Raw genomic sequence first — 27,590 nt, 5'->3', positions numbered from 1 at the left:
AAATCACTCTAATATGCTGATTTGGTGCTCAAGTAACATTTATTATTATTATCAATGTTGAAAACAGTGGTGCTGCTTAACTTTTTTGTGGATTTTTTTTTATATTATAAATGTTTTTACTATTACTTTTATTCAATGAAATGCATCCTTGCTGGAAAGTGTTCATTTAAAAAAAGGTTACTGATCCCAAACTTTTTAATGCTATCATGTGCATTGAATTGCAATCTGCGAATGACTGTATCCCACAATGCACTGCATTTGACTTGACCTTTTCAGTGTGACTAATCACCATGGTGATGTAAGAAAATTAGAGCTGTCTGTGCGGATCTTGAGATGTCTGATAGACTGCATGTGTTCTTGCTTTGCAAAGAACCTCGGGTCATGTTGATATAGTTAGTCAACTGTGTGAGTTTTGTCTTTGGGGTCATGTGGAAGAGGCACAGTAATTTGCATGTTTGTAATTCTAATTGGGTGCATCATTTTTTGTCAAAAACATGAAAAATGAGTGGCTTTTCTTACCAGTCTAAAAGGAGACCGCTGCTTAGTCACTTGACTGTTATGCCGACCATCACTGCGCGAGTATTGGTTATTGATCTCTGCTAGCTAAGGACTTCACTTTAGAGCAAAAAGCACAGACCTCCCACACAAATGTATGCTTATATACAGTATCTGCTTCGCTTTCTATACTTCACATCCTTCAACACATTGTAGCCGCCATCGAACTGCATATATTACAAAGTCATGCATATGTTAGAGAACAAAAGGTCTTGACCGAACAAACATTTTGATTGTCTCTTCCACTGTCATTATCCATTCCTAAACAAAAATTAAAATGCTAATGTATCCCCTCCTTCTTCTCCACTATTTGTTTATCAAATTACTGTCTGATGTCTGAAATGTGATGTTTCTGCAGAAATGGCTCTCACAAATCTCTAATGGCTGCACTGATAACGATAACAGGGACATATGTGGAACCAAAGATATTAAGTCTTGGCATGTTTTTAATAGTCTGCAAAAGTTGTCATTATTATGTAGGATGTTTAATGTTTAGCAGCTAAGAAATTATGTTTGTTGTACCAATTTAATCCGTTTTAAAGGTGTAATCTGAAGGTTTATGTGGTACAAAACAGTTATTTTATGGGAATTGCATCTAGTAAATCAAATTGCGTAAGTCCTTCCTCTGAGACTTGGCAGAGCTGTGAAGGAGTTTGGTAAAATGATGTTAGTAATGTAAGACCGCGGGCTTCATAGCTTGTCAAATTATGTTTTTTTTTTTCCTCTGGTGTTCAGCTCTACATTTCTGTGGGTCTCCGAGTCTGTGTGAGACGTTGTCAAAACCTGTCTCGGGCTAGCTCAAGCACAGAATGGACAGTGTTATACATTTTTCACTCCTCAGAAGGAGTAATAATAGAAAAGCATTATTTCTTGCACAGTACTGCCATCACTTTCGGGCATGGGTCTCAAACTACCTGTCCCTCAAGTTTTAAATGCTCCGCGCAAATGGTCCAAAAAAGGAGGCTCTTCCTATTCACTATGCTAAACGCACGCTTGTGTTTTCCTGTGCAGGTGTGTTGTGGAACCTGTCCTCATGTGATGCTCTGAAGATGCCTATAATCCAGGACGCTTTGGCCGTCTTAACCAACACCGTGATTATACCCAATTCCACCTGGGACGTGTCCCCACATCAAGAGGACCGCAAGCTACAAATGCACACTTCCCAAGTACTTCGCAACGCCACCGGCTGCCTGAGGTGAGTATGTATGTGTGTGCTTTTCTTATAAGGGCTGGATGATGGAAGGAGAACTTTCAGCTTCTCTCCTTTAGTTTGGCTGTAATTCACCCTTAAATTGATACTTGTCATAATTTACTCACCCTCATGTCCTTCCAAACCTGTATGACTTTCTTTCTTCTGCGGGACACAAAAGAATATATTTTAAATACATTCCTAGCATTAGGATCCTTTGGAAGGTAATGTTATTTTTAGTCCTGTATCGCTCTTCTCTTCTCTCCTCATCATCTCACTAACACATCAGTTGGCGGGGCCAAAGTTACAATGATAAAGTAGGCGTTGATTTTCTTCTTCAGAGGCGGTCTTTCACCTGTCATAGGCACATTCTACAATGAGTCATTATCTGGGCTTGGTTACAATAAAAGCTGTTTTTGGACTAACAATGCAGTTTTCAGTTCTGAAACGATATTCTTATAGTATGATGACCTCTTATATGTCAAAATCTCAAGGAAAATTTGATTTCTTAGTTCATGACCCCTTTAAAATTATGTCAGACTTATTTAATGTCTCTACTTATGTTTCCTTAAGAAGGAAGAATAAGTGCACACTGCCATTCAAAAGTTTTAATACTTATATTGAGCAAAGACGCATTCAATTGATCAAAAGTGACATTTATAATGACAGAAAACATTTATATTTCAAGTAAATGCTTTTTTAACTTTCTATTCATAAAAGAATCCTGAAAAAATGTGTCATGGTTTCCACAATAAAACAACTGTTTTCATGATTGATAATAATAAGAAATGTTTCTTGAGCAGCAAATCATCATATTAGAATGATTTCTGAAGGATCATGTGACACTGAAGACTGGAGTAATGATGCTAAAAATTCAGCTTTGCCATCACATGAATAAAGTACATTTTAAAATATCTTCAAATAGAAACAGTTATTTTAATGATATTTCAAAATATTAATGTTTCACTGTGTTTTTGATCAAATAAGTGCAACTTTGGTGAGCATAAGGCCGTGTGTCCACCAAAGTGTTTTTATCCAGCTGAAAACGCCTTGCTGTGAGCACTTGAGAATGTTTTGGCAGCACAGCGTTTTTTTTCATTTGAGACTCTTTGCTTGTTATAATACGGAATATATGTGGAAGTGTTACTAGTATCTCATTTCACAGATCGTTTGTTTCTGTATTGATTCTATATAAAAAATGCTGATACAATGTAAAGTATTTGCTCTGGCTATTGTTTTAAATTATTTTGTTCCGTTATTATGCTTGTTGTTTTCATCTGTTGACGTTGTACACACAGAATGTGGCGGTTGTTGGTCGGTGTTGTACTTGTCCCGCCCCTCCTCCACAGTGATTGGATGGCTTGGTGAAAAGTGACAGTGAAGAGTGCTGCGTTTTACTCAAAGTTGAACATTCTTCAACTCTCAGCGATAGGTTTGCCACCTTCAGTGTGGCAAAATAAGGGACACCCATTCACGATAATGTATGGAATATTTAATATATTATCCATTAAAAACAAAACAAAAACAATAGGCCTATACCTTTAGAAGCACGGATGTGTGTCACCGCTGCTGCTTTAAGTCAGTTGGAGCAACTGAAATGCTTCTCTGCAAAGTGTGCAGTTCGAGGTTTGAGGTTCATCATGAGTTACTGGACAGACCCATTGATACCTTTTTTCTTTTCTGCCCTTTATCTGGAGATCCTCTTACGTTCAAACGGTGGACGAAAGCTCGACCTATTTAAAAAAAAAAACACGCAAGTTTACAGCACATGTTCTCGAGACTCCGTCGCTATGGCAACAAAGCAGCTAAAATGCAATCACGCGCAAAAAAAATAGCTTCTCTACTACTTATTGTGAAATTGATTTCTTTATATTTGCTATCAGTATTCTCCACACTGCAAAATCCTTATGTGTCTATTGAACTATGTGTGGACCTATGTAAAATACGGGACAAATCGCGTCCCGTATTGGTTTGATATGGGACAAGTCTTTTTGCTTGTAAATACGGGACTTCCGTATTTCACGGGACGGGTGGCAACCCTACTCAGCGACCAGTAAAAAACGCTGAGCATTTAGCGCTTGAGCGTGAAATACTCGCTCAGTGCCTCGTTACACTTATGGCGCTCTAAAAAGGTGGGACTTTGGTGGGCACGCGGTCTTAGAGACTCTTTTCATTAAAGAGAAGACTATTTACATGTTCGTGTAGTAAGCAGACGACTCTTGGTCTCAAAAGAATTAATGCTGAATGAAAAGGAAGACAACAGCTAGCAGACTTCACACGTACCCAAGAAACTGTGTAGGCCAGATTGCATTTATAAAAACCCTAGGCATACGGCCCCTGTTTAGAATGCAAACACCTTCACAACTCCATTGATTGTATATGGACCGAAAAAGGCAGATTTCTCATTGAGAACAGATTGTGATTTGCACAGTGCAGTTGTTTCTATGACAGCTGGCCATGTGATTTAGAGAACAGCTCTTTTTTATATCTGGACCACTGAGAAAGATGGTTAATTTGATTAACTGACAAAAAAACGAGAGCTCTGGTTTTTTACACCTCCTTCCTGTTCCATATGGAATGAGGAACAACCCTGACAAGCCATTTCCCCCAGCCACGTCTGTTCTATTCGTATCTCTAGATTGCTCGGGGTAACACTGAGTAACCTGTACGGCTCTGTCACGGTGAGTAAAGATTTACCGTGTCTCTTCTGTGTGAAGGAAGAAGACGCAAAGCATCTGATTCATGATTTATGCAATAATGCATAATGATGTTTTTGTGGAGTGCAAATCTAGCTTATTATGATTTATACATAGCTTCTTGTTGCAAAGAGTTGGTTGAAAAAGAACTGTGAGAAAGTGTTGATTCTCTTGGGTTGAGTATCAGTCTCACGTTAGGCTTTATTCTTGTATCCATAGCAACAGCGCAGTATTAAACTACATTAAAGTCCATGCTATGAGAGCATCACAGTGCTTTTGTTTGCTTTCCCAGTTTTTTTCCGAGCTTTCCTAAATGAATGAAACCTTTTCAAACCCTACTTTTTGCAGTTTCACCTCACTAAACTAAGCTGTAATCAATTGTATTTTGACTTTCTATAAGAGATTTTTGAGTTACACAAACAGAGGCACACCTACTGTATGCAAATATACAGATATGCAAATACAAACAGTCGTCTTATCCTTTGATTTTCATTTTTCTGTAAATAACAAGTCTGCTTCTGATTCCAGCAGTAAATTACTCCTCCGAGTGAATGGCAGTGTCTTGTGTTTCAACAAATCATCTTCTGTATGAGCGCTGTAAAGAGGCAATTACCATCCTCCGCATATTAGTCTGTCAGATACGCACACGCCACAGAAAGTAAAATGTGTATCTTATGCGTATAGCGTGATTGTGGACCCCACGTATCCTCTACCGCACAGTACGATTGAACTCTCACCCCGCCATTGATGGAAATTGCATACAGATGAGACAGCACTTCCCTGCTATTGACGGAAATTTCCGGCTTTCCGTGTTTTCACACTGTAAAAAATATAAACGAAAAATGCACTGGTAATTTTCTGCCAGGACATTATCCAGTAATTTTACGAAAATTTCCGCTAACCCTTAAAACACAAACTAATGCAATGTGTAATTCAAAATACAGGTAAAACACCTGTAAAAAAAACAATACAGAAAATTCCTTCATATTTATACATTACATTGTGCCCTATTTTTACAGACTTTTTTTTTACAGTGTAGGATAGGGGGCACTATGACACATCTTCTGAAAGAGTACGGAATATCCTGACCAAAAGACATTTGAAGAAGATGCAGGAACAAGCAATATCATATGTAATCATATGCATATGTAAAATAACGTGATCATCAACAGTAAACAGCATATAAATCAAAACTGCCTGTTACCAAATGAAATGTCGACCCCGGATGAGCTTATAGGACTGTGCAAGCAGGGTGGTGATGGACTCAATCTACTTCATCTTCATGTTTTGACCATCTTTCTTAATTCAAACTGGATGTAGTCTTTGACAAAAATGCTATTTTCTCAGCTTTTTGCTCAAAATGTTGTTGTTTTTTTTATTAAACTTACCCACATTCAAGTGTTAATTAAAAAAAACAATGCATTAAGCTAGAATAAGATATATTGCATGTTCAAATATTCATACAACAAAATTATCAAAAATGCTGACGTGGCTGGCAACTTTAAAAAAAAAAAATAAACTGGTTGTGGAAAGAGTTAATATTTATTTTCCAATGAATCACTATCTTTCCAGTTTTAGTTTTTTTTGTGAATCGAAAACATACAGTAAGACCAGGGTAGTGTGATTCACAAGCAAATTACTCTTATAAACAGGTTATTTTGGTGAATCAAAAATGCATAGCGAGACCACTATAATGTAAATCAGGAGCAAATGGCTCTTAAAAGTCTATAGTGGGACCAAAGTAGTGTGATTTAATGAGCAAATGACTCTTATGAAGAGCAGGGCCGGATTAACAATTTCCTGTGCCCTGGGCAACAAGACTCAAGGGCCCCCCCTGCCCCTGCCCCAAAGCAACAATCGCAAAGTCGCTATCACCAAGAGCATATAGCCTATACTTCTATACTAACAAATCAGGCTTCTGCAATGCTCAGTGGCGATGTATGTAATAGCCTCAGCATAAAGTGCATTCAAGAGACAGAACACTAATGATGCACTAATGTTTAACATAACTTTTTACAATGAATCTTTCACAGAACTTGGTGGCTGCTACAGAGTAATTATTAAATGTTTCAATATAGCCAATCAATTATATTTTGACTGCAACAGTGAAATAAAGCAGACCGCTATTGAAGCCTTAACTTAAAACCAGAGATTTTTTATTTCTAAAATGCTACAATGTGAAATTGTGGCTATTTTTGGAATATGTTTCACAATGTTGACTAATTTCAATTCATTTTCTCTTTTAAATTTTCTTTTAGCGCTCCTATTTAAATTTCAGACAGTGTTGACTGATTGGGTCGACGATTTCAAGCCAAAAAGCTCACTAAAACCCACCCTATTCAAGAAATAGACGCCCAAAATTTGAACTGCCAAAATAATGTTATATAATTTTATTTCCATGTCAATCAAGGCTGATTAGCACCATTGTATCTCCTTAAAACCAAATAATGTCAAAATAAAATTAAAATAAAAAACATTTCTCAGGAAAATTGATCAAAACAGGGCATTCAAAAACAGTCATGCATGACTAAAATGTCCAAGTGGAAACTGTCAAAATCACGAAAAAAAAAACACAAAACACTTTACTGCACACACCACAGCCAAAATGTGTCATTCACTGATACTGTACAATAAAAAATTAACAACAATAATGCGTTTACCTTTGTGTTTAACTTCAGATAGAACTACAGTAACGTTATGTCTTTTGTGAAGTACAATATTTATAGAACATAACGCAGAACTTAACACAGTCAAAATGGATTAATCGTTGATTCAAACCTCTTTCAGCAGCTGTTGGGACGAGTACAGCGCAGTCTAGACGCTTTAAAAGGTGCAGATGTCCTGATCAGGCCAGTGTGCACACCATGATGGACAGGAGTCATATACTATTTCAATTCAATCATTCAACCGTGCTCTTTGAGTTAGTTATATGTAAGAGTCTTTGAGTCACAGGTGTAATCCACGTTTTGAGAGTTGGGTCACTCTCCCACTCATTACTGTAGATAACTTACATATTTATGCCACTTTGGCATAGCGATCATTTGATATCCAGCTACAATTTCGCGCTGAAAACCTGTCATGAATGAGCGCGAGTCGCGACTCCCTGCTTATCGCTGATTGGCTTAAAGTGCGTGCTCGTCGGCGACGTCAACACCAACGCCAGCTGACTCTACGTCATAGAGAAGGGGGATGTGGGCCGGTGTGTGTCATGATGCACACTTGAGTTTATTATTAACCAATTAGACTATAAAATGTAGATGTTTGAAAACAACCAAACTGACCCCAAACCAGGCCAAATTTTGTCCACCCGCCTCAACAGCTGATTTCAGAGCTTCAAGTCACCTGATTCGGCGTGACAGCTCGTCCTCTCGCTGCGCAGCAGCGCAAGAAGCTACAGACACTGTTTTTGACGTGATTTAACATAATATTTTGATCGAACGGGTTGCAAAAATCTGCATATTATTAGGAAAGTGAGGATTGCGTTTATAACATGATCTAACATAATATTTGACAGTGCCCAGGGCCCCTTAGATGTCCTGTGCCCCTGGGCAAGTGACCAGTTGCCCTAATGGTTAATCCGGCCCTGATGAAGAGATGCTTTTTAGTGAATCCAAAACATACAGTTTGATTAGTTTGATTCATAAGGAACTGACTCTTATAAACATTTTCTTTATATTGAATCAAATTCATACGGCAAGACCTGTGTGGTGTGATTCACAAGCAAATGACTCATATGATGTGGTTATTTTTAGTGATTGAAAATCACACAGCAAGACCAATGCAGTGTGATTCACGAGCTAATGACTTTAATGAACGCATTCTTTTTTAGTGAATCGAAAGCACACAGCAAGACCAATGCAGTGTGATTCACTAGCAAATGACTCTCATGAACGCATTCTTTTTAAATCAAAAACTTAAAGTTAGATCAGTGTTCTGTGATTTCATGAGCAAATGATTCTTATGAATGTGTTTTTTTTAATTAAATCAAAAATATACAGCATGATCAGTGGAGTTCATTTCACTAGCAAATGTTTTTAGTGAAGCGAAAACAAGAGTCATTCCCAAAACAATTGACTCATGAGCCGGATCCTTTAATGACTCATTCAGAAAGATGAATTTCCATTTAGAATTTGTCATAAACACTACCCTGTACAATTTACAACTTTATCAGTACGATGTTTTATTTAACATGTAAGCAAAATAGACATTAAAACTGAAATATGCATCATACTCCGAAAATATTTCATGATAATTTGACTGAGGCATTTACATTAAATTCTTGCTGTCTCTTCTGGGTATCACTTTGGAGACAGTCATGTTGTCAATTTCTGACATTAAATACTTCAATTCGGATTGATGATGTTCGTCAAAGTGCGATTTTTTTTCTCCCTTGGAGGCGGGAACACTTGAGCAAGCCATTGAAAATCAGTGAAGCAGTGTTTTTGGAATTGAGCCTCGTCCCAATGGGAGTTTGACACACTGCTGCTGTAAATCACTTCCACAAGCAGAAATCAAATTTCTGAAACCTGCGGGTCTCCGTGGGGAAAAAAATCTATCTAATAGAAAGAGATTTTCTCAGCAACAAAGTACAATCCCTCATGACATCCCAAAAAGGCATCACAGCATTGGATTTTCCTTTTTGCTTTCTTTTTCAGACTTTGAATCAGCCATTTACACAGTTAAACAGCTCCGCACACTGTTTAGAATCGGCAACTCACCTGCTGTCTGTAGGATCTTTGTTGAACCTGTGTCAAACTTTGGTTGAGCGTTGAGCGAGGCAAAATTCCCTTTTCCTATCGTGAGATCAAAGATTAAACATGAGAACTTGAGTTTAGACTGGCTAATGTTCCATTTTCCCCCCAAGAAAAAGACCTTTTATGAATTTGTTCTTGAGCTGGGAGCTGAACATCGCTGGAAATTACTAAAGCACCATTGACTCGCAAAACTCTGCCTTGAATGTTTGTTAATATGTGATCAACCGTGTGTAGCACATTTATCCCTTAAATGCATGAATGTTTCTCCAATCATTATTATATATGCGGGTCGTTAGCGACCCGAATCTATATCTACCACTAATGGATATCTACATGCCACGATAATATAAAACTCTCCTGATATTAGAGTAACAATTACAGAAGAATAAAATAAAGCATATTTTGTTACCTTTTGGTGCTTGGAAGGGTTCAGGTTGAGCAGATGTTTTATACTATCATCACTGTCCTCATCAGAGCTCATTTTCCAGTACATTCAGCATCTGGCTCATATTCGCGATCTTAAACATATTGTCAAAACTCAAAATCAATATTTTGATGACACTAATATTTGATTGCATTCAGTACTTACTCTGCGGTAAATCACAGAGCCATTTCAAGTTTTGCTGATGATACTTCCTATTATTTTGTTTTCTGCCTGCAGTAACTATGAGTGAAACGTCACTTCACTTCGAACGTCTATCAGACAGTGCCACCTTGTGGAATAAATATGAGTTGCACTTATTCAGTCATCAAAGATTTAGTTATTGTTGTGCAGAAAAAATATACTTGCACTGGTACATGCCTCAGGTCTAATGCTGCGTTCACAAAGAAACGTGAATAGAGTGTCAGGAGCGAGTGATTTCAATGTTAAGTCAATGGAAAGTCGCGTCTGGAGGTCCTGCGGCGCGATAGACACGATTCCGCCTCATTCGCGCGTCCAGTTCGCAAGAATGACGCAAATTTACGCGTGTTATGCGCGAGTGGTGCTTTTTGTGCATTCATGCGTTTGAAGCGAAATCGCATTTGATGCCTGAGTTGAAAATGTTTAACTTTGGCATCAATTTGCGCCGCGTTAACCAATCAGGAGCCTGCTTGCTGCTGTCACGTGGTAAAGTGACGTGATGAGAAACCCTGCATAATTTAAAAATACTACGATTGTGTCACAAAAAGACTCAAGACTTTTTCAGGTGAGAATGTAGTTGTTTAAAGCTCAAATCTGTGGTTTATTTATAAAGAGAAAAATAATCTTGCGTTTTTGGAGTTGTGATATCCAGGCGAGAGTAGCCTTTCCTCGGCCAGTCCTTCTGATGTTTGCCGCTGGCTCGGATGTCTCTGTAGTGGTTAAACATGAGATCGTCTTGTGTTGATCTAACAGCCGATCTTTGGTTTCATGAATCTATCATTTGTTGTCTGCCAAATCGTTTTGACTGAGGGCAAAGAGAAGTTTTATAACTTTATTTTTTTAGGATATTTAAGTATACATGCAGTGAAGATAATGTAGGAGTTGCCTGGACCACATTTGTGTGGCTATTAATGTTTAATATATATTTTTAATGAAAATGAAAAGAGGCAGAGTGTTGTTTTATGACATATTTCTCCTGGAGCACCTTGAATGCGCGTCTGTTTCACTTCAAACGCTCAATTTATACGTGCGTCCAATTCGCTGTGGACGCGCAAATGGATTCAAAATGTTCAAGCGTCCAACTAGACGCGGTAGACGTGATTTTGTCGCTCTATTCGCGTTTGGTGTGAACGCAGCATAAAGGTGTTCGATGGGGTTGAGGTCAGGGCTGTGTGTGGGAAAGTCAAGTTCTTCCACACCAAACTATCCAACCATGTCTTTATGGACCTTGCTTTGTGTACTAGGGCACAGTCGTACTAGAATAGAAAAGGGCCCAAACTGTTCCCACAAAGTTGGACGCATAGCATTGTCCAAAATGTCCTGGTATGCTGAAGCATTAAGATTTCCCTCCAAACTTTGCAGTTGGCACAATGCAGTCATGCAGGTAACTTTCTCCTGGCATCTGCCTAACCCAGACTCGCCCATCAGACTACCAAACAGAGAAGTGATTTGTCATTCCAAAGAACATGTTTCCACTGCCCCAGAGTCCAGCGGCGACATGCTTTACTCCACTCCATCCAAGGCTTGGTATACTTGGTGATGTGAGGCTTGCATGAAGCTGCTCGGCCATGGAAACCCATTCCATGAAGCTCCCACCGCACAGTTTTTGTGCTGATATTAATGCCCGTGAAAGTTTGGAACTCTTCAGCTATAGAATCAGCAGAGTGTTGGCGCCTCAGCACTCGGTGACCCCGCTCTGTGACTTTACATAGTCTTCCGCTGAGTTGCTGCTGTTCCTAAACACTTTCATTTTCCAATAATAACACTTACAGTTGACCGTGGGATATCTAGCAGGGATCAGGTTTCACAAACTGACTTATTGCCACCTATTACAGTACCACTCTTGAATTCATTGAGCTTTGAAACAACCCCATTTTAAAATTAATTCTTAAATTCAAGGACACATTATATTGATCAAAAGTATACACATTATATACAGTACATTATTAGTGCATTATTAACATCAGTGTCATATTTTCAGTTTGTTTTAAAGCCGTTTAGTTATCATCATGCTGCACATTTTTCTTCTCATCTTTGTTGACTAAATCAAAAACCCTTTGTTAGCAGACATTGCCGAGATAAACACATTCGATAGGCCTTGTAAGACATTGAAGCAGCTCTCTTCTCACAGCAGGTAATTGTGCTCAGTGTTTGAGCAGCTGCGGAGGTCCATGTCGGACTGCAGGAAGGGGAAATTATGTGTTGGTGCTCCAGATGCTCAGGTGCTTCTAGCTCACCTTGCCATTTGGCTTCTGTAACCGTGGTAACCACCCCACCCCCAGTGTCAGCCAACTAGAGACCTGGCACATCTTCATTCTGGCTGCTGTCATGAAACCTCACAGTTCATCTAAAGGGACAATCTGTCAAAATCTGTTTCTTTCAGATAAGGCTTAGAAATTGTGAAGTAATAGGCCTACTAAGTAAGTCGGAAGAAGACATTTCTCCTGTATTCCCAGTGGTCACCTGCTGAATGAGTGTTTTCCAGTTTATTTGTACTAGAGCACATTGCAGTTGTTGAATAGGTCATTTAACCAAGGCCATTAAAGCACAAAGGACCAGACGTTTCTCCTTGTAAGGAGTTTTTAAGGTGTGCTTAGACACCACTAATTGTGTTCAATAAGTGATTTGCTAACAACGTGTGCTAATTAATTAGATGGAGTGTGCACGTGACAGAAATTAAAGTGAACGAATAAGCAATAAAATCTAAGGGGCTCATTAATTGTGGAAAATTACCAAGAGCTCACTTGACGATTCACAGTGAATCACGTGACCTCGCATAAATCTTAAACTTCAGTCATGACGTATTTGCAGTGCTTTTTATTTGTGTTGACCAATGTTGGTATTCTTCAGATAACTGTTAAACACCGATGGCACTTTCTTGTTTTACAGTGGACATTGAGTTGTGGGGAATTATGTACAAAGCTAATTTTCAATAATTCAGCTGTTTGGAGACAATCATTTCATTTATCTCAACACAATGTTCAGATTTTTATCCCTAAAGCAGTCTTGTGGGTAGAAATACTTTACATACAGCCAAATATGTCATTATTAGCTTGGAAGACTCACCCAAGCCTCCGTTGCTGTGTGTGTGTGTGTGTGTGTGTGTGTGTGTGTGTGTGTGTGTGTGTGTGTGTGTGTGTGTGTGTGTGTGTGTGTGTGTGTGTGTGTGTGTGTGTGTGTGTGTGTGTGTGTGTGTGTGTGTGTGTGTGTGTGTGTGTGTGTGTGTGTGTGTGTGTGTGTGTGTGTGTGTGTGTGTGTGCGTGTGTGCGTGTGTGATTACATGTGGCTCTCTCAGCAGTGTTGTGTAGCAGCATCGCTACAAATAGTGTATTTCTTGGCTGTGGGCTGTCATTGTCGCACTTAAGTAATGTAGCTTTTCAGTAGTAAAAGCTATTGTAAGCAGGGGGAGCATATACATGCATATTCATTATTAGATCTACCTGTTATTATTATAGTATTTTACAGTATTATAAAGTCTTAGCTTTTAACTGTCTCCTAGCTTCTGAAATGGATCAGGCTAAGCGAATAATTAAGATGTAAAGCTAATTAAGTACATCCGTGAACATTATATATTTAAAGTAGTTTTTTCTTTTATTATTATTTTTATTCAACCCAAATACATTATTAGCTTTATTATGTATTCATTTTATTAATTTATTATTCTATTATGTGAAAAGAAAAGGACTGTTTGGTGATGCAAAGCTAATAAATAATAAAAGAAATGCACATGATGTATTTATGTTAAAATACGATTATTATTATTTTAACTTGTGCATTTTGAATGTCCATTTATTTAATAATTATTAGCTTTATTTTGTTATTTATTCATCTTATTTATTTTTCTATTATGTGAGAAGAAAGTGACTGTGGAGTTAATAATTAATCAAATAAATGTATTTGTTAAATACAATATTTAATGCACGTTTATTTAATAATTATCAGCTTTATTTTATTATTTTTTAATTTTATTTACCGGTAATCTATATGTGAGAAGAAAGTGACTGTGGACTGACGCAAAGCTAATAAATATTCAAATAAATGGTCATTATGTATTTGAAATGTTTTTTTTATTAAAAATGTATTATTAATATAGCTCAAATACATCTTAAATGCACAAAAATGAATTATTATGCATTAATTTATACACTTTATTATTTTATTGTGATAGAAGAATGTGAATATGGAGTGATCCAAGAGACATGAAACTAGCACAGCGATGTAGGAAGTCTTTGTAGCATCATTATATCAATTATCATGAGTAGTGTAATGCTCTGTTATCTCTCTGTTACCTTTTTTTCCACCCTGCCCAACTTCACCCTGCACACAGCGGTGCAGCGCTCCTTTTGTGCTTATCTGTAGGCATTTAGCTGTTCTCCACCAGCTAAATATTCACACCAAAATGCTTTATGGACAATATCAGCTACTTTGCACTTTGCCCTGTCAGCATCAGCCGAGGGGGATTTATTAAATCATTTCATCGTTTTGGAATACTCCATCACAGTGATGCTCTGATAAATCAAGCCGCCACCGTCCTCTAATTGCTGCCCTCCCTCTTCTCCCTCTAATATCAGTCCAGCATGACACACCTTGAAAAGTAATGAAACAATTTCTCTTTTTCTCTTCTCGGCCTGCATGATGCATCATCTACGTTCCTGCCAAGCTGCGAGCAGACGCACCCTCAGTCACATCCATCACTCACCATCAGAAGTGAATCATCTCTCTCAGCTCGGTCTCAATTACAGGGCTCCCAGTGTTCCTCAGGACACCCTTTCCTACAGGCTGGAGAGAGTTTGCATTTGCATCTGCCAGCCGTTTGTTGTAGTCCTTAAAAAGCAATTTCTTTAAAATAAAATATCTCCCTTAACTTTGAACTTTGAGCGTCGTAACTTTGCAGATGTTGTTTATACTCTAACAGCAACATTACACACTAAGGGCTAGATTTACTAACAGCTTGCGCCAGCGCAAACCCTCCCTGGGCGTTTAAAAACTACTGTCGGGATTTACTAAAGACACGCAGTGATAAATTAGTGCTGAAAAAGTGTGGACACCGTTATTTTTGCGGCTGACCTTATTGCATATGTATTTGTAGGGATTTCCCTTTCAGGCGCAGAATTTATGGGAGGAGAGTATTTAAATGAATCACGCAAGGTGATTTACAAAGGTTTGTTTACTGGTGTTTGCACCATTATTTACCGGCCAAAAAAGCACGTCTTAAACGACGCTGACGGGTAGATTGCGTTGGTCATTATGGAAATTATCTGGCTGTGTGCTTTAATTTGCTTGTTGACAAAACCTGTAATGTGGCTCCCTCGTTGCTGAGAAATATAATGTAGCGGCGAATCTATTGTATTAATAAAAGTCACAAGGCATCGTTGATAACAAGTTTCTATGCTCCTGACTGTTTCTGTGTGCACAGCGCGATCTCTTTGTGCGATTAACGTGTGATTTAAAACATTTAAAACTACATTAGCATTTATTCATCTTAGTGAATGTTAATTTCAACATTTACTAATACATTTCTAAAATCATACTCTATTTTTGTGAACTAACATAAATAAAACAACAAAAATTAATAATGTTGTGAGTAAAAATTGGATTGTTCACTTTTAGTTAATACATTAACTAATGTCAACAAATGAGACTTTATTGTAAAGTGTTAACTTTTTTTATATAATGTGTGATGTCTTGTCCTCTTTCCATGTAGAGATATAGTTTTTGCCCATGAACTGTATATCACTCTGCCTTTTCCAAAAAGCAAACAGAAAGAAACTTCTCCAACTGTTGCACCCTCCTGTTTTGTGCAATGGATGAAAACTTTTGCTCAGTCCACTGTTATGTGGTGTCATCAATAATTCATGAAGTTTGTGCCAATTTGTTTCGGTCACAGAGACATGTACCATGCGCATGCAATTGTGTGGTTCACTTCCTGCGTTTATAAATGGTTGTAAGCCATCAAAATGATCTATCGGGATGTTCCCCGTGACATTAGCAGAGGGTCCCGCTTTCAATTTAAAATGAGTATATACAGACTTTATTTTGAAATATTAGGAAGCTTGTTTCACAGACTGCTCTGTGGCAGCGATTAATTTTAAATAACTAGAAATAGATTTGAAATCTGACCAAAAGCACAGCAGTTGTGTTTTCTGACATATGGTTTGGATGTAATGTTTATGAATAGTAATGTCTCATCATTTATGTCTCCCGCATAACTGTTTTATTGCATAAAGGGAAGGCAGGCGTTGGGAGCCCAGAGCTCTTCTCAGCCTGATGTGCATTAGCATAACCTTTGATTAACTGTTTTCCCATATGGCCCTTGTGGTGCTTGGATGTTTAATTTCCCGCACAAAGGGCTGCAATGAGCCTTCCATTAAGTGAGAACAGCATCTTTTCATGCCAAGAACTGAGCTTGATGTCCCTGTGTGAAGTGTTTACCTCTTATTTACCTGAGAGGAATTCCAGTTGTTTATGGGCAGCTTTTTTCTCTGCTTTATTTTATAGGGAAGTGGAGTTGAGTTAGGGATGGATGGATAGGTGTGTAGATGGATTGATGTGTGTGGGTGGGTGGATGGATGGATGGGTGAATGGGTGTGTAGATGGATTGATGTGTGTGGGTGGGTGGATGGATGGGTGTGTAGATGGATTGATGTGTGTGGATGGATGGATGGGTGTGTGTGGATGGATGGATGTGTGTAGATGGATGGGTGTGTAGATGGATTGATGTTTGTGGATGGATGGGTGAATGGGTGTGTAGATGGATTGATGTGTGTGGGTGGATGGGTGTGTAGATAGATTGATGTGTGTATGGATGGATGGATGGATGGATGGGTGTGTGTGGATGGATGGATGTGTGTAGATGGATGGGTGTGTAGATGGATTGATGTGTGTGGATGGATGGATGGATGGATGGGTGTGTAGATGGATTGATGTGTGTGTGTGTGGATGGATGGATGGATGGGTGTGTAGATGGATTGATGTGTGTGTGTGTGGATGGATGGATGGATGGGTGTGTAGATGGATTGATGTGTGTGGGTGGATGGATGGATGGGTGTGTAGATAGATTGATGTGTGTATGGATGGATGGATGGGTGTGTGTGGATGGATGGACGTGTGTAGATGGATGGGTGGATGGGTGTGTAGATGGATTGATGTGTGTGGATGGATGGATGGATGGATGGATGGATGTGTCGATTGATTGATGTGTGTGGATGGATGGGTGTGTAGATGTATTGATGTGTGTGGATGGATGGATGGATGGATGTGTAGATGGATTGATGTGTGTGGGTGGATGGGTGTGTAGATGGATTGATGTGGATGGATGGATGGGTGTGTGTTACATTTAGCAGATTCTGCAAGGAGTATCTACACGTATGATCATGTGTGCATTTTTGTGTTTATAAAAAAACACACACACACATAGTTATACATATTTATATAACCTAAGGAGAACAGAAACTGTCCTTTATAAGTTTACAGGGGTGCTAGTTGATTTAACACCTCTGTGAGTGAGCCAAGCAGCCATGTTATTGGCCAATGCCAATAATCTCCATGTCTGTCACTCATAGGCAGCTTGCATTGAAATCTGAAACTGTGATGATCCCTCCTATTGTGATTTATGCAATATTCTGGTCACAGTACTAGGGTCAACATGTTCAGCACAGACTCCATTTTTCCACATTATATGTTTGCTCTCTGGTTTAAATGACGTGTTTCTCCAGTAGGAGTGAGAGCGTCCTCATGCCCCAGTTGCTGGATGTCATTTTGGCTGTGTCATTTCTTCCGCGCTTATCATGATTCGACCCACACCAGCAACCACATGTTTTTTCCCTCCATCTCTCAAATGCGGTGGATAAAAAAAGAAAAGGGCGACATGACTAATTAGTGTGTTTGTTCAGTCACAAGCACATTAATAACTGTCATTAATTGCCCGGCATGTAATACACAAGCAAAAAAAGAAAGAATGGATATCAATAATCTCAAGTCCCCCAAGCCACCCAATCAAAGAGAGATGGACCTTGGCTAATACAGTGACGTTACTTGAAGAGTTATGACTTTGTCTACCTAGGCTATAATTCATATTAAAGATTTTCTGATGTACTACCATATTCAGGTTTCAATGACTAACCTCATAAACATCCAATGATTTAGCACGTGACTCAGTCCTCGGGGTGCCTGTTGTGATGAAATAGTAATTTCTTCATTCAAATGAAACATGTCTGTTATGACATGAGTGTTTCTGTAAGCCGTGCCTCCTTGCATGACTTTTTGATGAAAACTTGCTCAACAAATTGGATGGAACACCTATAGGTCTTAAATTCAAAAGCTGGTGCTGTCAGGCCTGCTGAATATTTAATGATGCAATAAAGCAGGGCCATAAAGGAACTAAATAGATACGTTTGTAATTCGAATGCTCCATATGCAGTCTAAATTATGTATTTTCAATGCCTTTTCTTGTATAATAGAGGTGGAGACCAGGCAATTCTAATAAATGATACATAGCAATTGATTCGGTTCTGATGAATATAGAAATGTAAATCCTATGAGTTGTAATGTATCTTGTTTCTCATTATAGATTATGTGAGTTAAATTTTTTATAACGAGTGGGCCGTATTCCCAAAAGCAGTTTCATATGGTGTGGCGCAGAGACACACGTGTGTCATATTCTTTCGGTCAGGCACACGAGGGAATTTTTAACTGATATGAAAGCATTTTTAGTACATTGATATGATGAGGAGTAGAGCCTTTAATGGAAGTAGGATTTGCTGTTATTGTGAGTTTAATAGACATGCAGATGGAGTTTTAATGTCTACTGTTGTCTCATTTGCACAGAGACATTGAATGCATTACACCAAGTCCTAGCCAGGCACATGTACATTGTGTTAGCTAGTTTGGCCTCTATTCTTGTCATGCTGAGTAACTGGGTTTCTAAATATGATCATGCATCAGCATGTCCACCATAGTGCAAAGGTCACAGTTGATTTATAAACAATAAAAATAAAAAAAGAGAAGTAAATATGAAGTATCTTATGTTCACCAATGCTAAATGTATTTGATCAAAAAATACAGTAAAAACTAAAATAACTGTTTCTGTTTTAATATTTTAAAAAATGTAATTCTTTCCTGTGATGGCATGGCAGTCTTCAGTGTCACATGATGCTTCAGAAATCATTCTAATATGGTGCTCAAGAATCATTTCTTATTATTATCAATGTTGAAAACAGTTTTTCGTGGAAACCATGATACTTTTTCCAGGATTCTTAATTGATCGAAAGTTAAAAAGAATATAATTTATTTGAGATAGAGATATTTTGTAACAATATGTCTTTACTGTCACTTTCGATTAAATAAACGCTTTCTTGCTGAATAAAAGTATTAAGTTCTTAAAAAAAAAAAACTTGTCTACAGCTAGCAGTCCATCCACGTGTTTTAATGCAGATTTTGGAATACCGCCTAAAGTGCAGAATTGTTGCAAAAGTGTCCAAATTGTACATAAAACATTTGGTGGCTTATTATTTATAAGAACATATGCTTAGAAACAATTGTGGAAACATATTTCCAAATCCAAGACAGGGATATAAGAAGTCATGTGACTAAATAATGTGTTCAGAGATGACAGGCTACTACTACCTCCCAGACTTGTCAAATGAATGCTGTCAATCTACCCACAATGAAATCTCATTGGTCCACAATCATCTTTTAAACCACATTTTAAACGTAGAGGGCCCGGGCGCAATGCGACGCCAGGAGCAACGCAAGTGTTTTTTGCTAGTTTCAGCCCGGCCCAGTTATCATTTTCACGTCCAGCACCACGTTGTTTAAATAGCATATGCACTCACGCCCATCTGTTCACCCATGGGCGTGCTGGTCTGAAAACGAGGTGTGTTCAGGTGCATTGTTGGCGCGTTGCTATTTTGAGGCAACTGAAAATGACTGCGCCATTGACTTTAGACCCGGTTTTTATTGGTCAATCAATGGCAGAGTCGTTTTCAGTTGCCTCAAAATAGCAACGTGCCAACAATACACCACATTTTTTGTTATTTAAAGGGCGCGTTAGTAATATGCGCCTATAGGCGGGTGCACAACGTGCGTACACTCTGCTTATTACACACACAGGGATGCGCAGCAGCACACAAACATTTTTAAGTATGAAAAATAATAGGATTCCTCTCTGGAGAAGCATTCAGTCTTTCCACTCGCAAATTCCGCCATTTAAATAGCGAATCCACCATGGTGCATGCGCAACTGGCTTTTAAAGGGAATGGGAGATGAGACTCTGATTGGTTTATTGCTGGTCATGCCCAAAACACACCCATGACTAGACAGTAGACTAGTGCTGCGTTCCAGGTAGGTTTTTGAGCCCGTAAGTCACAACTTCAAACCACGACTCATGACTTTGTAGCGTTCCAGGCAAAGTCACGCCAAACTGCCTGAGCACAATGAATAGTGTGGTAGCTAGATGTAAACAAAGCATGGCGGACCGTATGAGGCTTATGCTAAATGTACAATAATTTCTATCGCCAAAGGTTATTTGAGGGAAACTGAGGGGGGGAAAAATGACGTATACGGCAAGAGAAGCTGTTATACCTTTTATTTAATGTTATTTGTTTATTTGTTCCATAAACACTGCATCCGTATGGGGCTGTCATTGTTCTTTTAGCGGGCTATGTGACGTCAGATCTCGTAACTGGGAGTACATCGATCTAGTACCAGTTCACAGGTGGGAAGTCACGGGTTTGATTGCCGTTCCAGTGCACTTTCACGGGTAGAAGGTTGGAAAAACACGGGTTACGGGTTGCCTGGAACGCGGCATAGGTACAACCCTTTTGGACCATGAGCCTGGCACGCAGACCATTTTTTCCATCGTTAAACTAGCAAAAGTGGATTCGGACACGCCCTAAGTGCACCTGCGCCATGCACTTCAGACCATACGCTTATATCGTTGAAATAGGGCCCCAAATATGTTCTGAATTAGCCGATCTGATGAGATTTGAGTGTGTACAGAAAAAAATGCTAAAAACGTGTAGCTGTTTTATCTGGTTTGGACACTGTGTTTATGCTTGTACAATAATCCTATTACATTCGTCCATATTCAGCCGTGTACACCTGATTGATTTTTTTTAATAAACAAAATAATCAGAATCCTTAGTGGATTATCCGATTGAAATGATGCCAATATCCATTTCTTTCTCTCCCACTGATATATATCGTCTAACATAAAGAGTGAAATATCTAGCTGTGCCAGTGTTTCTCCCCCTGAAGACTAATAGATTCATATATTAATACATGTCAGAGGTGGGAGGTTTGGAGCGATTTGTTTGAATGACTCGTGAAATGTGAGAGATTTGCATTTTGTTTGTCACAGTGGTTACGATATAACATAGGTTCTATCCCGGGAGGGAATCTGCACCCGTGTGATTGAATCTCCCTGATTTAATGCACTCATCACTGACCTCTGCTTCCTTCTCTCCATCTCTCTCTCTCTCCCAGGAATGTGAGTTCAGCAGGAGAGGAGGCTCGGCGGCGGATGAGAGAGTGTGAGGGTCTGACTGACACGCTGCTTTTCGTCATCCAGACTTCCCTCGGAAGCAGTGAGATTGATAGCAAGGTATACTTTCCTCTCGGGATCTGTCCATGTCACGTACTGAAAAAGAGACTGAAAGATCCAATAGCGATAAACTCATTTAATGTCACTTCAACTGCTCAACATTCATATAGAGTCCGGGGACCATAGAGAAACAACAGAGAGTGATGCAGGGAAAAAGAGAGCGAACAGGAAGTCCAGACATCCAGGGAAACAGGTGAACAGAATCCTCCAGGCAGGATCGTGGCACAGGGAAGCAGCGGGCAAAACGAACGCAGGAATCCAGGATCCGGAACAGAGATAAATCTCCCGGGAGACAAAGGAGCGGGCACCAGGAACCGCAGGACAGTCTGTAACGATCTGACAGAGAGGTATGTGAGTGACACGTATAAATAGGCAGAGATAATGAGTGCGGCAGGTGATAGTGATCAGAGCAGCAATCAATAACCACGCCTCCAACACAACCACACAAACACAGAGAAGACGAGACGATGGATTGATGAACCGTGACAGTACCCCTCCCCCTAGGAGCGCCTCCTGGAGCTCCCAGGAGGACCTACCTGTCGATTGTAATCATCAATAAGGGAGTGATCCAATATGTCCCTCGCAGGAACCCAACTTCTCTCCTCCGGACCGTAACCTTCCCAGTCCACCAAGTACTGGAATCCGCGTCCCCTCCGTCTTGAGTCCAGAATACGATTAACCGTATAAGTTGGTTCCCCATCTACGAGACGCGGCGGGGGGGGAACCGGGACTGGCGGGTTAATGTGAGAATGAAATACGGGCTTTAATTTAGAAACATGAAACACGGGGTGAATCCTCCCGTACGCAGGAGGTAGTTTGAGGCGGACTGCCACCGGACTAAGAATCTTGGTGACAGGAAATGGGCCAATAAATTTGGGAGCCAACTTATTACTTACGGAGCGGAGAGGAATGTTTCTGGATGAAAGCCACACTTTTTGACCCACGACGTAGACGGGAGGCTTAGACCGGTGGCGATCGGCTTGGGCCTTGGTGCGTCTACCCACCTGGAGCAGAGTCTCACGGGCTCTGCTCCATGTGTGACGACACCTCTGGACGAAAGCGTGAGCGGAGGGAACCGCGACTTCGGATTCCAGACTGGGAAACAGTGGTGGCTGGTAACCTAAGCTACACTCAAACGGCGAGAGGCCCGTAGCCGACACTGGTAACGAATTATGTGCGTACTCAATCCAAGAGATTTGCTGACTCCAGGACGAAGGATTCTTGGAGACCAAACATCGCAACCCTCTCTCAAGATCTTGGTTGGCGCGCTCGGTCTGGCCATTACTTTGGGGATGAAACCCCGACGACAGACTAACCGTCGCCCCCAGCAACTTACAAAATTCACGCCAAAATTTGGAAATAAATTGGGGCCCCCTGTCGGAAACCACGTCCATCGGAAGGCCATGTAAACGAAAGACGTGATCCACGACAGCTACCGCTGTCTCCTTAGCAGAAGGTAATTTGGGTAAGGGAATAAAATGAGCCATTTTCGAGAACCGGTCCACGACTGTCAAAACGACTGTCTTGCCCTGGGAGGGCGGGAGGGCGGTGATGAAATCTAGCGCAATGTGGGACCAGGGTCTCGAAGGAACAGACAGCGGTTGGAGTAACCCATCAGGGGAGCGATTAGACGTCTTACCCATGGCACAAACCGAACAGGCCAAAACAAAATCCCGGATGTCGCGAGCCATCCTCGGCCACCAGAATCGTTGCTTAACCAAAAACTTAGTTCTATTAACCCCTGGATGGCAAGCTACATTGGAGCAATGACCCCATCGTATCACGTCGGACCGAACTCCCTCAGGCACAAATAATCGACTCGGTGGTCCACCGGGCGGAGGCGTTACCCCTTCTAAGGCTGATTTAACCCTCGATTCGACCTCCCATATGAGTGTGGAAACAAAAAGTCTCTCAGGTAAAATACACTCGGGAGTAGCAGGGCGTTCGGAGCGGTCAAAAACGCGCGACAAAGCATCGGGTTTGATGTTTTTAGAACCCGGGCGGTACGATAGAGAAAAGTCAAAACGTCCGAAAAAAAGGGCCCACCGAGCCTGCCTAGAGTTGAGTCTTTTAGCAGATCTGATGTACTCTAGATTCTTATGATCGGTCCAGACAATGAAAGGTACCCCCGATCCCTCTAACCAATGACGCCACTCCTCCAATGCAAGTTTGACTGCCAGCAATTCTCTGTTACCAATGTCGTAATTGCGTTCGGCTGGTGATAGACGATGGGAAAAAAACGCGCAAGGATGCATCTTGTCGTCCGAGGAAGAGCGCTGAGAAAGAACTGCACCTACCCCCGTCTCTGATGCGTCAACCTCTACCACAAACTGGCTAGATGGATCAGGGGTAATGAGAATGGGAGCCGAAACGAAGCGACTCTTAAGTTTGGAAAATGCAGCCTCGGCTGCACCAGACCACCTGAAAGCCGTCTTGGGAGAGGTTAACGCGGTCAGAGGCGCAGCTAGTTGGCTGAAGTTGCGAATGAAACGCCGATAGAAATTAGCGAACCCCAGAAACCTCTGTAGGGCCTTACGGGAATCCGGGCTTGGCCAATCTATGACAGCCTTAACTTTGTCAGGATCCATGCGCATTCCCTCGGACGAGACGATATACCCTAGGAAAGAAACAGACTGTGCATGAAACGCGCATTTCTCCGCCTTGACAAAAAGCCCATTCTCTAGCAACCTCTGAAGCACTAGTCTGACGTGCTGGACATGCTCCTGGAGAGACGAAGAAAAAATCAATATGTCATCCAGGTAGACATACAGAAACTGATCAACCATGTCTCCCAGCACATCATTGACTAGTGCCTGGAAGACCGCAGGGGAGTTAGAAAGCCCGAAGGGCATAACTAAGTATTCAAAATGGCCCCTGGGGGTGTTAAATGCCGTCTTCCACTCATCCCCCTCCCTTATGCGCACCAAATGATAAGCATTGCGTAAATCCAATTTCGTGAATAAGGATGCTCCCTGTAACCTCTCGAAAGCTGAAGACATCAACGGCAAAGGATAAGTATTCTTTACCGTGATGTTATTCAACCCTCGGTAATCAATACAAGGTCGCAGAGAACCATCCTTCTTACCCACGAAAAAGAACCCCGCCCCCGCTGGAGAAGAGGAAGGGCGGATGAACTCGGAAGCTAGAGAATCAGAAATATATTTCTCCATGGCCTCCTTCTCAGGTAAAGAAAGAGAGTATAACTTGCCTTTGGGCGGAGACTTGCCTGGAAGTAAATCTATGGCACAGTCATAGGGACGATGAGGAGGAAGAGAAGCAGCCCGGGACTTACTGAACACCTCCTTCAGGTCGAGATACTCCTCGGGCACGTTAGATAAATCCACCGTCTCCTCCTGAAACACAAAACTAGACACAGACGAACGAGCAGAAACAAGACAAGAGGCATGGCACTGATTACTCCACCCAAAGACAGAGTTGTGTCCCCAGTCAATCCTGGGATTGTGTTTCAGCAACCAGGGATGACCGAGGACAATGGGAATGAGAGGGGAGTCCGTGATGAAAAACTTGATAGTCTCCGTGTGATTGCCCGATATAACCAGTGAAATATTGTCAGTGGTGTGGGTGATGGTAGGAAGAGTCTGCCCATTTAGGGCGTGCACCGCGATGGGGTTACAGAGGGGAGTGAGAGGAATCTGAAGCTGGAAGGCTAGCTTGCGATCCAAAAAACTACCCTCGGCTCCGGAGTCCACTAACGCCTGGCAGTTGTGGGATCCGTTTGCCCACTGCAATCTTCCCGGAAGGAGAGTCGCGGACGAGGATTTCCCCAACGCAGCTCCACCCGACAGTAACCCTCGTTCTACTGTCGGGCTCGATCTTTTAACGGACACTGGTTGAGGAAATGCCCCGCCGCGCCGCAATAAAGACAAAGTCCTCCAGTCCTCCGACGTTCTCTCTCCTCCCGGGAAAGCCGAGCTCTCCCCACCTGCATGGGCTCGTGATCGTAGGGTGGACTGACCGTGTCTCCGTCCAGAAACTCATGACACTCAGGGGTTCTCCTCGTACGAAAACGTTGATCGCGGTACTCCAGACGTGAATCCACCCGCAACGCCAGTTCTATGAGTCCATTGAGACTAGTAGGTAACTCCAGTGTAAATATCCTCCGTTGGACACGGTCAGCCAGCCCATGCAGGAATCGATCCCACTGCGCCTCCTCGTTCCACTTGCACTCTGCGGCCAAAGTCCGGAACTCGATGATGTAATCAGAGACGGGTCGATTGCCTTGTTGTATTTCAGCGAGTCTCTGAGCCGCCTCGCGGCCCACAACAGCGCGGTCAAAAACCCGTCTCATCTCCTCCGAGAGTGCAAGGAACGAGGAACAGCAAGGATGTTTATTTTCCCAAACCGCCGTTCCCCACAGCGCCGCGCGTCCCGCCAGCAAATTCAACACCAGTGCCACTCTAGAAGTCTCTGTAGAAAACGTCACCGGCTGTAACGAGAAGAACAGTGAGCATCTGGTTAGAAAAGGTCTACACAAGTCGGGCTCGCCCGAATAACGCTCCGGTGTGGGGATACGCGGCTCATGCTGGCCACTGATGTTAACCGGGATGGGAGGAACGGACGGCGGGGTGGGCGCAGTGGGCGATCTCAGTTGTTGAATCTGGTTCGAGAGCTCGGACACCTGTGCCACGAGTGTCTGCACTGCTTGAGTGGCGGCGGTTACCTGTTCATCCTGGCGATCCATTCTCTGATTACTTGTTGTGAGATACTCCTGCAGTTCTGCGACTCTCGCTGGATCCATTTCACGGTCAGATCGTTCTGTCACGTACTGAAAAAGAGACTGAAAGATCCAATAGCGATAAACTCATTTAATGTCACTTCAACTGCTCAACATTCATATAGAGTCCGGGGACCATAGAGAAACAACAGAGAGTGATGCAGGGAAAAAGAGAGCGAACAGGAAGTCCAGACATCCAGGGAAACAGGTGAACAGAATCCTCCAGGCAGGATCGTGGCACAGGGAAGCAGCGGGCAAAACGAACGCAGGAATCCAGGATCCGGAACAGAGATAAATCTCCCGGGAGACAAAGGAGCGGGCACCAGGAACCGCAGGACAGTCTGTAACGATCTGACAGAGAGGTATGTGAGTGACACGTATAAATAGGCAGAGATAATGAGTGCGGCAGGTGATAGTGATCAGAGCAGCAATCAATAACCACGCCTCCAACACAACCACACAAACACAGAGAAGACGAGACGATGGATTGATGAACCGTGACAGTCCATCTCTCCCAGTGCTATAAAGGCAACCTGTTGTAAAAGTTTTTATGTGTGTGTGTACCGGTGCGTGGAACGCTCTGTAACAAATAAACAGCTCTGTGGTTGGCTGCTCTCTGAAGGTTGCGAAGGCTCGCTCTTCTAAATGACGTTCTTTAATCATGATTTAACTGGCAGCCCTTCGTCAGGCCCAGCGTGCTAATAGCAGAGCGGGGGGGAAGCATCCGTCCTAATGAGAATTGAAGAGCAAAGGGTGTGGATGTTCGAGCGTGGCACAGTTCTTTCCCTCTGGTCATTTTCAGACTTTCCCACAATTCTCGCTGTCTGAATCCCCCTGTGGCGCACTCTCACCCACCACTCTTCACGGTTTCCAAATGCACAGTATGTCTAATAAAAAAACTGTGTTTCTTGTGTAAAATCATTTCACTATTTCCATCCAAGCGGAAAAAGGTTTAGCACATCAAAATGTTTACGATATAGCTGACGGAAAAGCCAATTATCTATATTTTTTTTCAAATATCGACACAATCTTTTTCCGTTTAAAATAGTTGATCAAAATAGTTTGGAAACACTTTTTGTCGCGAAAAATGGCTTTAACGCATATAAATATGGCATCACATGACAGAATTAGCCTATATACACTTATTGACTAAACTTGAGTGAGTTTTTGGATGTGCAGCCCCATAAGACCCATATGTAAATAATATGGATATGGCATTTATGTCACGTTATCGCTCGTAACTTCATGAAACATGCATAACATTGCACATCATTACTTACAGTGGATGCTCCCAATTGAAATGAGCCCAAAATCAACATAATCCATTGCAACAATCGCCAGATATTCCTCATGGAGGAACAATTTTAAAAATGCCCTCTAAGGGCATCAAGGGCTAAACAAAAAGGCTACCTTGGTTCTAAATGCTGTAACTTTTGA

At 41.3% G+C, this 27,590-nt stretch overlaps 1 protein-coding gene across 1 annotated transcript in view; it reads left to right on the top strand.

The window, feature by feature from the left end:
- Positions 1-27,590, top strand: part of ctnnd2a (catenin (cadherin-associated protein), delta 2a) — a 218,575-nt gene that overhangs the window by 115,468 nt on the left and 75,517 nt on the right. The window contains exons 7-8 of the mRNA XM_079806697.1: positions 1,567-1,750; positions 21,301-21,418. Of these exons, the coding sequence (XP_079662823.1) occupies positions 1,567-1,750; positions 21,301-21,418 (302 nt within the window). The remainder of the gene's footprint in view (positions 1-1,566; positions 1,751-21,300; positions 21,419-27,590) is intronic.

This window comes from Gobio gobio (genome assembly GCF_949357685.1).
Source record: "Gobio gobio genome assembly, chromosome: 23".
In the NCBI taxonomy this organism is placed as follows: domain Eukaryota; kingdom Metazoa; phylum Chordata; class Actinopteri; order Cypriniformes; family Gobionidae; genus Gobio; species Gobio gobio.
This window is presented reverse-complemented; position numbering and strand designations above follow the sequence as displayed.